Consider the following 16957-nt stretch of genomic DNA (forward strand, 5'->3'; position numbering starts at 1 on the left):
TTTATAGGGAATTCATATCTTAATCTGGTACCGTGTAAACTCTAACCCGAAAATTTTCAACGATATTCAAAGCTTGACAGAATGAACACTTTCACTTGGATCAACAGTCCTGCAATTAAATCTGAGTGCCAATCGGCCTAAGCCAGGTTTGTTTATGAATTCACTATTGGTGAGTTGTGTGAAATGGTCGCAATACCGGATATTACGGGGTATTTATGAAACCAGATAAGATTTTCCACTGGCTTCTACTGCCTAAACTAGCGATGCTATAGTAATTTAAAAAAAACGGCCATATACCAAGAGGAACGGACTTTGAGATTCTAACCGAGAACCGTTGAAAAATTATTTAATTTTTTTGTCGATATTGTTTTTTGCTGCATAGTCCCATGTTTCTATATTCGTCCAACAATAATTGGAGGATATAGTTTTATGTCACCCGCCATATTCACCAGACTTTGGGTCGTTCATTGATTTTGATCGATGTAAAACATCCTCACTGAAATACACTTCGCTTTTCGTAAAATCAAAGCTCCGCAGTTTACATGGTGAATTGCACGAAGGTTGCAGAAAAGAACTTCGGAAAAATAAAAACATCCAGATGTGTATGTAATACTTAGTTTTATTTCACCCGACATAAAGCTATGTCGTCGTTTTCTTTGAGATTAGTTCATAAAGGGTGAGAACATGATTGAGATGGATGCATATTTCTGTAGCGTACATGGATTTAAATTAATTCAGTGCTATGAACCCATTTTTAATTTATTTAAATACGCGCTTATTAAAAATAAAAAAAAACATTTGTCGGCAAAGATTTGAATGGAAATATAAAAAAAAATAAGGCAGTCTCTAAAAATGCAATACATGTCTTGTAAAACTTCACTGTCTCACACACTGTCGTGTGTTATCCAGCCATACGGACTAAGAGATCATCGTTACACAAAGAGTAAAAAGTCATCCATCTCACTATCTTCTAGCTACTTGCTTGACGACTTTGAGAACCGTTTGTCCTAGGCGCTGCCAAATGAGCTCACTTTCATCCTATATAGTCTTAGTATTGTGTTTTCGCTTATCTAAAATCCTTCCACGCTCATGATTTCCACTTCCTAACTTATCGTATTTATGATAAATGCATGTATTGTGTTAAATAAATATTAAAACAAGAGACACCCTTCTAGGATTATCATTCGTGATACGAGCTTTGCATCAGGGGAAGCCCAGAACTGTCGCCACATGGCGTCGTTGCTGTCACTGCCGGACTATTACCGTTGTTCTGGCTGCTGCTATAGTTGGCGTTACCAAAGGAACTGTTAGTTTCACTGGCGACGCTAAGGATGCTTCCGCTGTTGCTCGGCTTGCGACTCATCAATGGTTGTGCCAGTGATTGAGTGCTATTCTTTGGTATTATTTGATTCTGCTGATTTAGATCAGCCTCACTGGTAAGAGACGAAACTGAAATGGTTCCGGTTGATTGTTCCATCCGCCGACTTCGTCCGGAGCCGTGATGGTGGTGATGATGATGGTGGCGATGCGGGTCTTTGGGAGGACGCTTAGATTCTCGATTGGAGTAGCCCGCTCCAGGACTGCTGGCAGCCGTTGTATCGCCATCTCCGAATTCCAGGCTGCTGTCGATGCTTTTGCGAGGCAAACTGAAGTTCTTGTATGATTGGACGCTTGATTGATGCTGGTGCAGATGTGATTGCGATGGAGGGTTCTCCTGCATAGAGTGTATGCTTTTACTGCTACGACTAGTTCCGGCATTATGGTAAAAACTACGGTTGCTTTGTGTTTCGAACTGTTCACCCTCTTCAAGCTTTCCGCTATTGGAGCGATCCAATGAGTTATGATGTTGATGATGGGATCGGGAGTGATGATGGTGAGGTTGTTGTTGCTGCTGCTGTTGTTGTTGATGGGTATGCTGCTGGCTCGTGCGGAGCATTTTCTCCCTTTCCAGCGAGTGATGATGCTTGCGAGGTTGATGGCTTGGGTACGGTAGCTGCTGTTGCTGCAGCTGATCTCGGGGATCTGCCGAAATGTTTCGATTGAGCGAATGGTGGCTGGACGATGATGAGGGAGTTACTGCATTTAGATTTCCTTGCGAGGACATTCGTTGATTGTTGACACTTAAGACGGATCCTTTTCGATTAAAACCTTGTTCGTTTTGTTCATCTGAAAGTAAATGGTTAGTATTATTTTTTGAAAAAGCATCAATACAATCGATTGCATACTTCGCTTTTGAGCTTGATACCAAATCTTGAGGCGATGGCCAATTTCCGGGAATGTTGGACGGCGAACAGCTTGCTCGTGCCAACATTCAACCATTAGCGAATAAACTGCACTTGGGCAAGCCTCTGGACACGGCAGCAACTGCCTGGCTCGGACCATATTAATAACTTCCTGATTGCTGTATCCGTAGTACGGTTGCAGACCGTAGCTGTAGATTTCCCACAAAACTACTCCGTAGGACCAAACGTCACTCTCAGTTGTAAATTTACCATACAGGATCGATTCCGATGGCATCCAACGAACGGGGAGCAGTGATTTAGATTGAACCCTACAGTAATGAACGTTCAGATAGTAGTTCGCAATGATATAATAAACAAACTTACCGATAATAATCAGAACTGTATATATCACGCGACAATCCAAAATCGGAGATTTTTACAGTTAGATGTTCTCCAACTAAGCAGTTTCTTGCGGCCAAATCCCTATGAACATAATGATGGCTAGCCAGATATTCCATACCATCGCAAATCTGCTGAGCAATTAGCAAAAACTGCAACTGTGTCAGTTGCTTTCCTTCGTTCGGAGAGTTTGCGATAAGGAATTCATGCAAATCGCCTTGTGCCATATATTCAAACAACATGCAAAGAGGCTCTTCCTTCAGAACAACTCCCAGTATACAAACAATGTTGTCATGTTTGAGGTCAGAAATCAGTTCAATTTCTCGTTTAAAATCAGCTTGAGTTTTCGCACTAGCGTTTTCTTTTAAAGCTTTGACAGCGACGAAAATTTTGTCGCCATCTTTTTGCGTAAGTTCCCCTTTGTAGACCTTACCGAAGGCACCCTCTCCTAGTTCTTCTACAAAACGTACATCCTGCAGTGTGTATTGGGGGACGCGAGCTATGCCGTTATTGCGAGACTGTGACGATTGACCCTGGTTTCCATTTTGACCGCTGGTCAATCCTTGGATTCCTCCATTCTCCGAGTTTCTATTGATAGCACCAGTTGTGTTTTGGTTTGCGATAAGAGATGTCATTTCGATTGGTGAATTGTGACGTGAATTTCCGTATATATTCTTGTCTGCGTTCGGTAGGTTAATCTGAAATTATCAATATATTTATGAGGATTGAATCGTGAAGGTTAAAAGAGACCAAACCAACATTTTGAATGTTTGAGACGCCATGTTTCCTGTACTTTTTACAGCAGAGGATTGTGATAATTACGATAATGGTGGCACAAAATGCTACAAAACTAACGATCAAATACAACCACATTCGTTCCGAGCACCTTTGGATTTCACAAAACTCTATGGTTTTCTTAAGATCTACGTAACACCACGGTGAAGCTTGTTCACCTCCCGGGTTCCTAAAAAATAGAAATGCAACTTACTGCGGGTTTTATAAGAGAGTAAAATAAAGCTTTTTACCTGCAATAGTTGTGGCCAGCCAGTTCTGGGTAATTGGAAATCTCTCTCATTAGTTTCGACCACCGCATGCAAGGTTTGCCAGTATTGGATTTTGCCAAAATTCCTCTGTAAGTGATACCGGATTCCCAGTAGCAATCGTCATCTGGGATGATATCCATTTTGATACCCAACCGCATACATTCCATGTCCCCAGAACTTCCGAGCCCTCCGATTCCATTCAGTATTGTTCCATCAACTGAGTCTTGCAGTGGCAGATCGTCACATTCTTCCAGCGGAAGTTTTTGTCCAATTGTGGGATGCCGCTTTGCTATCGCGTATTCCGTTTGACACAGCTCATTTTCCAATAACTCGCAATCATTCCTGCAGATACGTCTTAAGTTTTCGGTGTTTCTCGTTGGAGGATAGTTTTTCTTACTGTTGGCATTAGCCGAGTAAGATGAGTAATAGCCATCATCGCTTATGTAGGTATTTTGCTGCAGGAAACGACGACTTTTGTCTGCTTCAAAATCGCTTGATCTTCTTTTCCGTGTACCATCCAATGTGTTTTCCGTAACAATTTCTCCATGGAAATCATTGATGTTAAAGGCTGGGGTTACTCCACCGCTAAAGTACACTTTCAGTCTTTCCGTAGTTGTCATCACCGTAGAGGGCGTGGTAGTCATTTTTATTGCTGTTTTACGATTGTTCTTCTTCTCATGGGATTTAAACCTTGATCGGTTGTATCCATTGCCGCGTCTGACTGCTTCAGCCGCCGCTTTATTGGCAAAATACTGGTGATTGGTCTTTTCCGGGGTTCGACATACGGGTAAAATACTGTAGCATAGACTGGGAAGAGCGTATACCCGGCAGTTGGCGTTCATGTCCTTCGATTCCTTGATGACACCGTAGGCTGCCTTGAGTCGTTCTTCCAAGACATCCATCGTAATGTCCGGTGTGATGAATACTGTTTGATTCCGAAGAAACTCATCGCAAGTGGTTCCGACGTACACCTGGCATACGCCAAGCTCAATTTTTTCCTCTTCATCGCGGTACGGCAGCTTTTCAGTCTTTTTTCGCCGATTGAATTTTTCCACCGTAGGTTGGATCAACCTGATCAAAAGAAAGGATGCAAAAATTGTGTAGAATTTGTAGTAAAATATATGGGTACTTGGTAAAACTTTTTCCTCTCTACTTAATTTGTTCTACTTATCATCAAAGTCTACCTTCAAGTATGCTGCTCTAAAAACAAATTGAAGCTTAAATTTTCATATATTTTTTCTAACGCGTCATCAATTTGTACTGGACTTGTAGTAAACAAGATGAGAATGCTTCATTCTGAAAACTTATAAATTTTTCATGTTTCTCTTTTGTTCGTATCCGCATGTTAGGATAACAAATAGTATTATATAATAGTGAATAAATGTCTCTTGAACAATACTATCACCTATCGTTGCATCAACATGCTAATATATGGTTATATTGAAAATCTACTTGATATCGGTCACAGCTACGGAAAACCGTCTAAACAACACGATGATTGCTGTATATGTTATTGTGTGTGTACTTGAAATTATTTGAACAGTTATTGGCTTTCTGCTTTCTTTAAACATCCTTATCCGGCACATCTGCTGTAGATTTAATTTCTGAGCTGCAATCAAGTCAATTTCGAGCATATGTACCGCATTTTAAATCTGAACCACTCCGGCACTATGCAATCAAATAAACAGAAATTGGTCATAATTTTATTGGGCTCGTTAAATTTGGTGGTGCCCACATTTCACTAAATATATATATATATTTTTACGCAACCGCACTTCATTGTATTGCATTATGTATGGAAGATAAAAATGACATCCATTTACCCATTATTCGCTATATCCAGCACATTGGTCGTTTCCCCCAGTGATGCCGAGCTTTGTAAACAAAATACCACTGCCGCAATGTAGACGACTGTTAACATAATTCTCCTTCTGAACGTCAATCAGAACCGTTCTGCGGTCAACTTTCTTCGCTTACGTCGCACGCACACTCCCTCTCGTTGGGATTTCTTATCAGCACACACTGAGGAAGATTTTTTATTACTGTTCGGTGGCCATAAAACAAAAAGAACTTCCCCGCAGATCTTCCGACACCCCTGCTATGCAATGGGTGCGTCACTGTTCTTTTTTTTCTAACTGCTTTCTTAATTTTTATGATCACAAACAGCACACACCTAAACGCACATGTGTAGGTTTTCTACACTTTATGTCGCCACTATGCCGCTAAGCTGTCTAAGCTAATCATAAGAGGAGAAACATGAATGGCATGAGAAAGTGTGTCTACTTTATGAACATGATTCCTATGCACTCCCTAAAACAATGCAACTCTTGACACTGTTATTTACCACGATGATTGAACTAGACATACAAATGACAACAAAAGGAAACTTCAGAAGTTTCATAGGAATCATAGCAGCTATCACAATCAAGAATGCACTGCGGAGCGCTACTGTTATTTCGCATGCCGTCGCCTCCCCCGCCAGTGTGACGCATGCAAACACACTCACACCGCCAACCAAGCGGCGACTTGTACGTACAACACTCTTCAGCACTTCTACCAACACCACTGAAACGATGGGTCGTTCCCCCTTTGCTGCAGATCTCCGAACTGAATGAAAATTTCAATTCAATTTCCACCCGTGGAAAATTCGATCGCTTCTGCTAGAGAACACACTTTCCACATGCCACCATCTATCACTCGTGAAGAATACGCTTTAGGTGCACTTTTTTCACAACAAAATGCATGTTTTAAGCATTTAAAACACTTTTTTCGCGGATGCTTTTGTTTATCGATGCGACGAACGCAGAAGAATAGTGAGCTGAACAAAAACTGGCAGTCGTCTCATGGGCAGATCACAAAGTAGAATGAGAGAGAATTTGTGAATTTGTCACGCAGTGAGAGCGCTTCGAATGGGAAATTCAACAAGAATGAAAGAAATTGCGTGAATGCGATGAAATGTGAGAGAAAGGAGAAAAATTAACGCACACAGTGTTGATTCTAAATGAGATGGTTTTAAAGTGTTGTTGTTTAGAGTGTGCAGAAATCTACTGTGGTTTTCTTTGAAACAGAAACCCGTTGGTTTTTGATTAGACCTAGCAGTTTCTTATAAGATGGGTAAAGGTAAAACCTGAGTTGAATGCTTCGCCCAAGTAGCACACGTTGTCACAATTGAGTCGCAGCGGCTGATATGCGACAAATTTAAATGTAAAACTTCGGTTACAGTAACCTAAAATATAACAGTTGTGTAACCGAAATAGCGCAACTTATGTAACTAAATCTGGTTGCATTAACAGTTACTCAATAACCAATATGTAACATGTATAGATACAAAATGGTTACTATTGAAGTTACACATAAACTGTAAATTGACTTTCAATTGGTGGCAAATTAGTTATCTTGTAACTTTTATTGCATAGCGAAAATGTAGCAGGTTTATTATTTCAATCTATGGCTGTCAACGTCAAGCAGTAAATTTAACTATTGAATATAGAAGAGTGTATAAATTATTATTTCAACACAAATTTTAATGCAGTTTCAAATTTATGGTGAAATGCATGATTCTAGCTTTGAAAAATTCACGCGCTCTTATTTAATATAGCTTTTCGTTACTTACTTCTTTGAAAAATTGATGTTTTGTAAATCAAATATAAAAATTTAAATTTTAATTTTTTGATTTTTTAAATTTATTCTTAGCAATAATGAATTAGTGGAGCATTCACCTAGAAACCATTAAAAATCAAGTTGTTTTCGCTATCACTTGTATCACAGTAAAATTCACTACTACACCATCGTCCTTGAATCGTTTTCGTTTCCGTATCGTTCGTTTTGTATCGTTTTCGGCATATTGCATGAAATGATTTTAAGCAGCCATTGTTCATTGTTCACATTGTTGATATCGGGAAAAGGTATTTTTTAGTGATTGTTGTGAAAAGAAAGTGTTAATTTAATATCAAAGAATAGTTTCAGTTTGAATAAAACAGTTACCACTAGTGTTAATCATAGAAGGTTACATTTCAGTTACATTCTAGTTGTACGTAACCTTAGCCTTCGACCTGGTTACGGTATCGGTTATACGGTAACCAATATTAAATCTGTTGTAGTCACTTATTTCTTATGTCGTCATTTCTAAGTTACACTGTAACCTATTTTCATTGCCGGTTTCGTTTCGATGTAACTTGATCGTTTTGACGTTTGAGAATAATCATCATTTGTTTACTTAATACCAATGTCTGGGCGGAGAAGATTCCAAGTACCATCAATTAAGTAAATAAACGCATTTACAAGAGCATTTCACAACCCGTGTACCAATTGTTTATCTTTACCATTAGCAATATTCTTCAGGTCTAGTTTTTCCTTAATTCGTTGTGTTTACAAGGAACAGTGAACAAATTGTTGCGAAAATGTTACTAGCCGACTTTTTTTGACTTCGTAACTGCTCGTAACGGAAAATTAACTGTTTTGCGACCAGCAAGTTGATGACAGTTTGGAAAAAGGTTTCATTTGTGTCACTTGATAACTATTTGGTAACTCGTAACTGAAAGGTGACTATTTTGCGACGACCAAGTTGTTGACAGTTCGAAAAAAAGGTTTCAATTTGGTCATTTGGTAACTACCTGGTAACTTTTTGAGATTTTTGTCACTAGAAAACTAAAAAGTAACTATTTTTAATTTTATGTAACCTAACTCGTTACAAGTATCCTAAATGTAACTGCTGTGCAACCTTTTTGTATTTTTTTATTTTTATGATTAGTTACAAGTGCTACTTGGGCGTTAACAGTGGTTTTCCATTTCAATCATGGACATTCTTTTCGACTTTGACTGGCCAAGGTTTTCTGTTTCGGAATGAACAGGAGACGCAAATGGAATCTCTCATTTGCACATGGACCTTTTAAAATGTTGCTTGTCAAATAATATGTAAATGTACCCAACTGAATGTTGTGATTCTATAACCTAGAAGAAAATTGAGAGCACATAAATGAACTAAGCTCTCCTTCTGTCGTTCATCAAAGCAAAAAATAAGCGCTTTATCGTAAACCCAGCGGAGGAGAAAAGCTATTAATCACTGGATATTTACGTATTCCACATTTTCTGTTTACAGCCCACTAAAGGGCCAAACAGAATGCTGCGTCAACGCATCCGTCGCCGTCAATTTGACAGTAAATCCATGGGAAAACTGTCAGAAACTCTGACGGACGCGTTGACGCAGCATTCTGTTTGAGCCTTAACCCTTTATAAGGCAGTGGCAACTATATTGCCACCAACAAAAATTTTTTATTTTGCTTCTATAATTATATTAATGTCATTATAGACGCAAAACAAATCTTTTTCGTTGGTGTCAAAATAATTGCCACGGCCTTATAAAGGGTTAAGTAGTAGGGAAACAGCCTTCAGATGATATTTTTCTATTCATTGCTCAAAAAGATCACAGCACGCATTGCATTTGTGGATTTGAATCGTACCGTTTTGAGCCTGAAACCACGCGAAAACATGTTTAATCGCAGTCCTAAAAAATCTTGTTGAGATGAGGGGATTTTGTCACTTTTTCTGACGCACTTTCCTAACACAGACATTAAATTAGTCTAGGTTTAATCGCGGTCGTAAGAAATCGTAAGAAATATCCTTTCAAAAACTACTAATATTCTCTTAAAAGATTGTTGCGCACTGGACCAAACCTTTGATTTTCCTTTATCATATTTCGTCCCGGCCTATCAGGCTGATCATCTCCACTGTTTATTGGTAGTTCGAGCTTTATAATATCAGAAAAAACCGGTTTTGCAGAATGATTCCAGTTTCTACGAAGCATATAAAGGGTTTTCTGTAGCACTATCTTCTCAATAAGCTGAATGATATTTCCGAATTCACGAAACCCGCGCTTAGATTATTCCACGATAAATGCTTGTCCATGTAAATTGATTTCAGAAATTTTGGTAAATAGACAATCGACTGCAACGTAGCATGCGTTATCGCCTTTGCGAGTGTAGGAATTAGGAATGATAATTTCGGAAAAATACTTCAGTTAAAGTATTATTATAATATTGAAGTATTTCACGCCAACTCGACCAAATGAAACTTTGTGTGTGAAGAGAGTTTATGCAAATAAGCAACTTGGCGTACTTAGTTTTTCCAAAATAGGTCTAGACTAACTTTTGGATAGGGCTTAAATTTTTGTCGTACACACTTAAAAAATGGCACCGAGTTCGGCAAAATTTTGCCGAAATCTCAACAGCCGAACGTTCGGTAAAAATATCGATGGTGTATATCGACGTTTACGCATCTTTAGTAACGTTTGGCAACATACAAAATTCTACCGAACGGTCGGCTGTTGAGATTTCGGCAAAATTTTGCCGAGCTCGGTGCTTTTATTTAAGTGTGTAGGACTACATCTTACGGCAAGGTCATTCCAAAAAATTAAAAATCCGAGGGGTTGTGTACAAGACACGACCGCATATATAGGTGACGCAGGACTACGTAAGTCTCTTTGTAGTGATAGTAGCATGTATCCATGCTTGTAATCATACGATTCTTCATGTATACATGCTACATGCAACATAATACATACTGCATGCGTGGTATATAACATTTATCAAAGTAGTAACATTGCATACGTTCAATTCTCGAAAGATTTCAGAGTTATTTCTATGTGCATTTGGAAACAATTTAACAAAATCAAGAACACAAACTATTGCTTTCCTGCTACCTTACAGAAATTAAAGATTGTTTTTATTACCCATGGTTCCCCACGTTGAAGGGATTTTACCAATTCAATCCTATTTTATCAACAGCACATCTTTTCACTACACTTCTAATGAAACGGCAAGCATGCGTATGAAACACTGTACTGTATGAAACAGAGTCATATTATAACCGAACACACAGCTGTAGCACATTTTTCCAACACAGATATCAAATTCGCCTAGGTTTAATCGTCTCGCAGTAAAGAATTTGCGATATATTGCGGTATATTCATAATTCCCCCCAAACAAATAACATTTATTTTAATTAATTAACTAAATTAAAGTTTAGTTCAAATCGTACCCTGTTACTTGTGTGCCTTCATGTGATCTTTACGGACGAAACGTTTTCCGCACTGGTCACAAGCATATGGCGACGTTCCATGTCTCACGACCTTGTATCGTTCAAGATCTCTGTGGTCAGCGAAGCGCAGCTCGATGCCATCGCTAGCACACTACTAGCAGGAGAATCGCTTAAAACTTAGAATTGATTCTTTTCATGATCAGCTAGCCTCAGCAGACTCGGAAAGTATTTCCCACAAGTGTCGTACTTGAACGACCAACCACGCCAATGCTGAGCAATCATGTGCTTTGCAGCCGAACTTCCTCCCGCATATATTGCAATACAAATCAGTGTCGTAATCTATCTTTTTAAATCAGTGTTCGTGATCGTCGTTGGGGTAGTCCGGATACTAACGAGACTGGCTTCTTCACAAAATAAAACACTAGATTGTCTGAGAGCAACCATCCGCCAGCGACGGTGGCTGCTAGTACACTGAATGCTATTTATTGATCGCCTTTTATACACTTGTAGTAAATAGATTTCTTTCATGTTCAGAACAATAGCTCCTGCGTATCACGTATGGTCGAACGGACAATAGTCTTTTGTGACTAGATTCAGCTGGACAAGCTAACTGCGAGGGAACATTACAATGCGGCTTTCTGCCGCAACATATTTCACTACAAAACCAACGGTTTTTCATTATGGTGTACGGATGAACAAATTTAAATGGAACAGATGATCAGCATTTAGATGGAACGGATGAACGATGTCAGCGGATTAGCTGAATTCTGCTTCTGGCGAATGACGCGGATGGTAATTGCACGCTGGTTACAGTGACACAATCCAAGTCTGACTGTGCGTAGTCCAAGGCCTGCATTCCCAGACGAATTTTTCTAACCGCAAACTGAGCACTTACTGAGACGAATGCATTCTCGGATGCTGCAAGCTTCCGTGCTGTACAGTCCTCCTACTACTACGCTGAATCCAAGAACGGGAGACTCAGGAGCTGAATGTATCTTGCTAAGCGGCTGTGATTCGCCCACACCGGCCGCATAGCTCCGCTGCGGGAATTGATTGCTAAGCGACTGCGAAGTCACCTACACCCAGTGTTGCCACATATTCATCTGTACTGGAAGGTAAAAAAATCTTTTTCATCTGTACTTTTGCTTTCAAAAATCTGTACCAAAATCTGTACCACAAAGTTGGTTTGTTACATAAGGAAACCTGGTTTGTTTGCTTTAAAAAATACAAAAATCGCAAATTACCAATTTCTTTGATGATATTGGTACATAACCTTAAAGACAGACACGTTTTGTTTTGTTTGCATTCATGTCAAGAGGTGCTCCTCTATTGATTTCAAGTAACAAAACTGAAAGAAAAAAATTATTTTTTGACACCCAAAAAAATCTGTATCCATCTGTACTTTATGACAATAATCTGTAATCTGTACCGTACAGAATCTGTACCAAAAAAATCGGAAAAATCTGTACTTTTCCAGATAAATCTGTACATGTGGCAACACTGCCTACACCGGCGTACGTACCCGATAACGACTAAACGCCGCACTTCCTCTAGTACGGCAAACAAAATGAACGTCTAACAGGAACTACCAACTGTCTTGATACCAAATGCACCACCTCCAGCAGTTAGTCAGCAACACGGTCGACGGACTTGATGTCCCGCGAGTAAATCGATGCTGATGCAGTCAATAAATCAGCTCCAAAAATATCGTGTTGCTGCGAAACGATAGAACGATCGTTAAAACTGACGTTCCGTTAGTAACACGTTGTTAGTGTTAGGGCAAATCCTGGTCACGGCACCAATGTTCGTGATCGTCGTTAGGGTAGTCTGGTTACTAACGGGACTGGCTTCTTCACACAGTAAAATAAAACACTAAATTGTCTGCACGTAACTATCCGCCAGTGGCTGCTAGTGAACTGAATACTGAATGCTATTTATTGATCGCCTTTTATACACTTGTAGTAAATAGATTTCTTCCACGTTCAGAACAATAGCTCCTGCGTATCACGTTCGATCGAACGGAAAATAGTCTTTCTAGATTGAACTGGACAATAGAAGCTAACTGCGAGTGAATATTGCAATACGGCTTTCTGCCACAACAATCGGCGTTTCGGCATATGCTGCGTATCTTGTTGCGAAACTTGGACATTATCAGGTGCTGGATGTCCAACAGGGATGGTTACCGGTGCGGTGGGCCAGAAGAGCACGGTTGAAGCGGTAAATGACCCAGCTGGCTAAATTCTTTAGAATAGAGCTCAATTGGATACTCAATATACTGCACTTGTGCACCTTCTGGAATATTCACGACTGTACCCACCATCGACCACTGAGCTGGTTGATCATTAAAATTTCTGTTTGTGACTTCCGATGGTGTTTGTGACTTCCGAGACATTGAATCTATCGAGCAGGGAAGAATAGTTCGTGAAATGAGATGGCATAACTGCACTTTCTAAATCATAATTGCCTCTTTGATATCAGTTGCATGATGCAGCTCTGTAACTGACGACGGTGTTATCGGGCGCTAGTAAATTGTTGATGGTGCCTTCCGACGGTGGCGCTGTTTCATGCGGTATCGGGATATTGAATCCATCGAGCTCGCACTGGCTGCACTTGCCGGATCATTTGTCGCATGTTGATATTCGTTGCACTATGCAGTTCTGTAAGTGACTGTAAGTGTCGGACGCTGGCAAAGTATGCATGGCGACTTCTGCACTAACGGGCGTCGCTTCCGATCTTCCGAAATTGCTTAAGAATGTTCGAATGCCCATGATGCAGTGTTTCAATATTATAATAGATCGATCTTCACTGGATGAAACTTGAGAAGCGTATGTTGTTCTGAGCCGATTTTCGCCATCTTAAATTTTTTTTCCATATGTGGACTCATTACTGCGACCCGTATAGTTATTCTATTGTAATATCGCCCGGGTGTTTGCTGTATGACCTGCACTGCATTTCTTTTTGCTATAATTGCCATTAAGTGTGCGAAATGCTTATTAAATTTATGCGTGCTTATGTGTATTGGGGTTTACCCTTCCTTCAAAGCTTGATCTACTTTACTCACTCCTCACTGCCTGCTTGATCTACTTTACCCATTCCTCACTGCCAGCACTATCCCATATTATAGCCGTCCCTGGCGAGGACTCATTCGTACCTCTGACCAGTACACTTAACTATAGGAGGGACATTTGCACTGTCAGGAGGCTTCAGTGGGTAAATATATAGAATTCAGCATGAAGGAAGGGTATATGGAGGGGCCTGAGAATAAACCCATGCTAAAGTCACTTGACATCGAATGGCTTGATTCTACTAAGATTCGAAACCACGACCACTCGCTTGTCAAAGCAGACTCGGTAACCTTGCGGCTACGGAGTCCCCCCGCCTTGTTAAATAGTATAGCAGGTAGTTATTGAGCTGAGCTGGTTGATCATATAAATTTGTGTTCATGACTTTCGACGGTGGTAGCGTTTCAACCGATATCGAGATATTCAATCTATCGAGCAGGGAAGAATAGCCCGTAAATTGGAATGGCATGGCTGCACTTATTGGATAATTTAAAACTGCCTCCATGTTGATATTCGTTGCTTTATGCAGCTCTGTAAGTGACAACGGTACACTGTCGGACGCTGGCAAAGTATGCATGGCGACTTCTGCGCTAACGGGTGTCGCTCCCGGTCTTCCGAAATTACTTAGAAATGTTCGAAGGTACATGATGCAGTGTATCAATATTATAACAACTCGATCTTCACTGGATAAAACTTGAGAAGCGTATTTTGTTCCGTCAAACGGGGTAACTTGCAACAGCGGGGTAACATGCAATAACGCTATATCGATCCAATTTATTGTACTTTTTGATCTGTTACTTCAATTTTTAATCTATATCAGTCACTGAATCTTGTTGTTAATAGATTTAAGAAGACTTGGATACTGTTCTGATGATTTTTTGCTGTTTTGGTGATTTGTAATAAATCGCACAAGATGATGTCAAATTAATCGTCAATTTTTCGTCTGTAAAACTTTTGTGTCGCCCTCAAGCACTTCAAATAAAAGAAGCTTAACATATTGTCAATTGCAAGGAAAATTGTACCATGCAAAGTGCGATATCGCTCATAAAAGTGCTATTTTGCATTAAATCGTTTCGGTATCTTCGGCGCACTTATTGCTTGGAAGATAACGAAAAAGTGCGCCGAAGATACCGAAACGATTTAATGCAAAATAGCGCTTTTATGAGCGATATCGCACTTTGCATGGTACAATTTTCCTTGCAATTGACAATACATTTTTTATGTAGGACTACGTCTTTTAGGAAGGTAGCTGGTATAGGGGGTAATTCCAAAAAATCTTTCTTGAAAAGTGGTCAGGTTTTGAACGCTAATAGCTTAGTGGTTACCAGAACGATTTTCAATATTCTCACACCAATCGATTGGAAAATCTTCTAAGAATTGGCCCAAATGAAGAAAAGTATGGATTCTTGATGTTGAACTATTGAAAAATTGAAAATAATGAACCTATGTTTTACAAGAATTCTCGCTTCGTGATTGGTTGGAAGATTCTTTACGATGATCTAAACCTATACCAATTTGATAACTGTGCTTGGGAAGCAAGCCAAAACAAGATTTCTTAACACCGGGATTAAGCCTAGACCATTTTGACGTCCTTGCTTGGAAAACACGCCAGAAAGAGTGACAAAAACCCCTCGTGCCAACAGATTTCTTACGAACGCGATTAAACCTAGTCCAATTTGATGTCTGTGTTAGGGAAGTGTGCCAGAAAAACTGACACAAGTTCGTTGTCCCAACGGATTGCACTTGTCGGATCATTTGTCCCATGTTGATATTCGTTGCACTATGCAGGTCTGTAAGTGACTGTAAGTGTCGGACGCTGGCAAAGTATGCATGGCGACTTCTGCGCTAACGGGCGTCGCTTCCGGTCTTCCGAAATTGCTTAGGAATATTCGAATGTCCATGATGCAGTGTTTCAATATCATAATAGATCGATCTTCACTGGATAAAACTTGAGAAGCGTATGTTGTTCTGAGCCGATTTTCGCCATCTTAAATAGTGTAGCAAGTTGTTATTAGGCAGTGCTGCAATCCATGAGACAATGTCGCTCGTCGATGGGCATACATATATCACGCTGTAGGTAAAGGGCGGCGGCCCATGTTACATGACCTCGTGTCGTTCAAGATCTCTGGTAAGCGGAGTGCTGCTCGATGCCATCGCTAGCACACTGCGAGCAGGAGAATCGTTTAAACTCAGAATTGTGATTCTTTTCATGAGTAGCTAGTCTTTGCTGACTCGGGAAGTATTTTCTACAAGTGTCACACTTGAACGACCAATCACGCCAATGCTGTGCATTCTTGTGCTGTATATAGTTACCTTTGCTTCCGAACTTCCTCTCGCAAATATTGCAATACTAATCAGTGCCGTAATCCATGTTCTTAAATCGGCGTTTCGGCATATGCTGCATAGTTTGTTGCGAAACTTGGACATTCACAGGTGCTGGATGTACAACAGAGATGGTTACCGATGGGTCAGCAGAGTACGGTTGAAGCGGTAAAGGGCCCAGCTGGCTAAATTCTTCAGAAGAGAGCTCAATTGGAAACTCAATATACTGCCTTTGTGCATCTTCTGGAATATCCACGACTGAACCCACTGCCGACCACTGAGCTGGTTGATCATTTAAATTTGTATTCGTGACTTTCGATGGTGGCAGCGTTTCAACCGATATCGAGATATTGAATCTATCGAGCAGGGAAGAATAGTCCGTAAATTGGGATGGCATGGCTGCACTTGCTGGATAATTTAAAACTGCCTCCATGTTGATATCAGTTGCATGATGCAGCGCTGTAAGTGACGACGGTGCACTGTCGGACGCTGGCAAAGTATGCATGGCGACTTCTGCGTTAACGGGCGTCGCTCCCGGTCTTCCGAAATTACTTAGAAATATTCGAAGATCCATGATGCAGTGTATCAATATTATAATAACTCGATCTTTACTGGATAAAACTTGAGAAGCGCATTTGAGCTATTTTCTCTACCTTCAATAGTACAGTAGGTAGTTATTAGGTAGTGCTGCATTTCATGAGACAATGTCTAAGTACATTGGAGGTTTTCTTGGCACTTTGCTTCTCAGCTGTTTTTATACTTCACAGCAATTAAATTGAAAGCTTGTAAAAAATTCACGGCTAGTCTTTAAATAAACACTGAAAATTTGTGCCTCATGAAAATTCCATCTAATACGTTTTTATAGGCCATCAAT

At 40.1% G+C, this 16957-nt stretch overlaps 1 protein-coding gene across 1 annotated transcript; it reads right to left on the reverse strand.

Annotated features, from left to right (window-relative positions):
• Window positions 1–632: 632 nt before the first annotated feature.
• On the reverse strand, window positions 633–6432 carry LOC128733712 (tyrosine-protein kinase transmembrane receptor Ror). The gene is made up of 7 exons (XM_053827480.1): window positions 6201–6432; window positions 5488–5900; window positions 3647–4735; window positions 3381–3585; window positions 2607–3319; window positions 2226–2551; window positions 633–2166 (listed from the first exon to the last, which is right to left on the reverse strand). The coding sequence occupies exons 2-7, from the start codon at window positions 5583–5585 to the stop codon at window positions 1181–1183; spliced, it is 3417 nt and encodes a 1138-aa protein (XP_053683455.1). The 5' UTR covers window positions 5586–5900; window positions 6201–6432; the 3' UTR covers window positions 633–1180.
• Between the last annotated feature and the right edge of the window lie 10525 nt (window positions 6433–16957).

The sequence above is a fragment of the Sabethes cyaneus genome, chromosome 2 (assembly GCF_943734655.1).
Source record: "Sabethes cyaneus chromosome 2, idSabCyanKW18_F2, whole genome shotgun sequence".
NCBI classification, from domain to species: domain Eukaryota; kingdom Metazoa; phylum Arthropoda; class Insecta; order Diptera; family Culicidae; genus Sabethes; species Sabethes cyaneus.

Coding starts and splice junctions, on each gene's coding strand:
- LOC128733712 (XM_053827480.1), bottom strand. CDS start 5,585: ATGTTAACAGTCGTCTACATTGCGGCAGTGGTATTTTGTTTACAAAGC. Junction 4,736..5,487: donor CTGGATATAGCGAATAATGG/GTAAATGGATGT, acceptor TCTTTTGATCAG/GTTGATCCAACCTACGGTGG. Junction 3,586..3,646: donor GCTGGCCACAACTATTGCAG/GTAAAAAGCTTT, acceptor TCTATTTTTTAG/GAACCCGGGAGGTGAACAAG.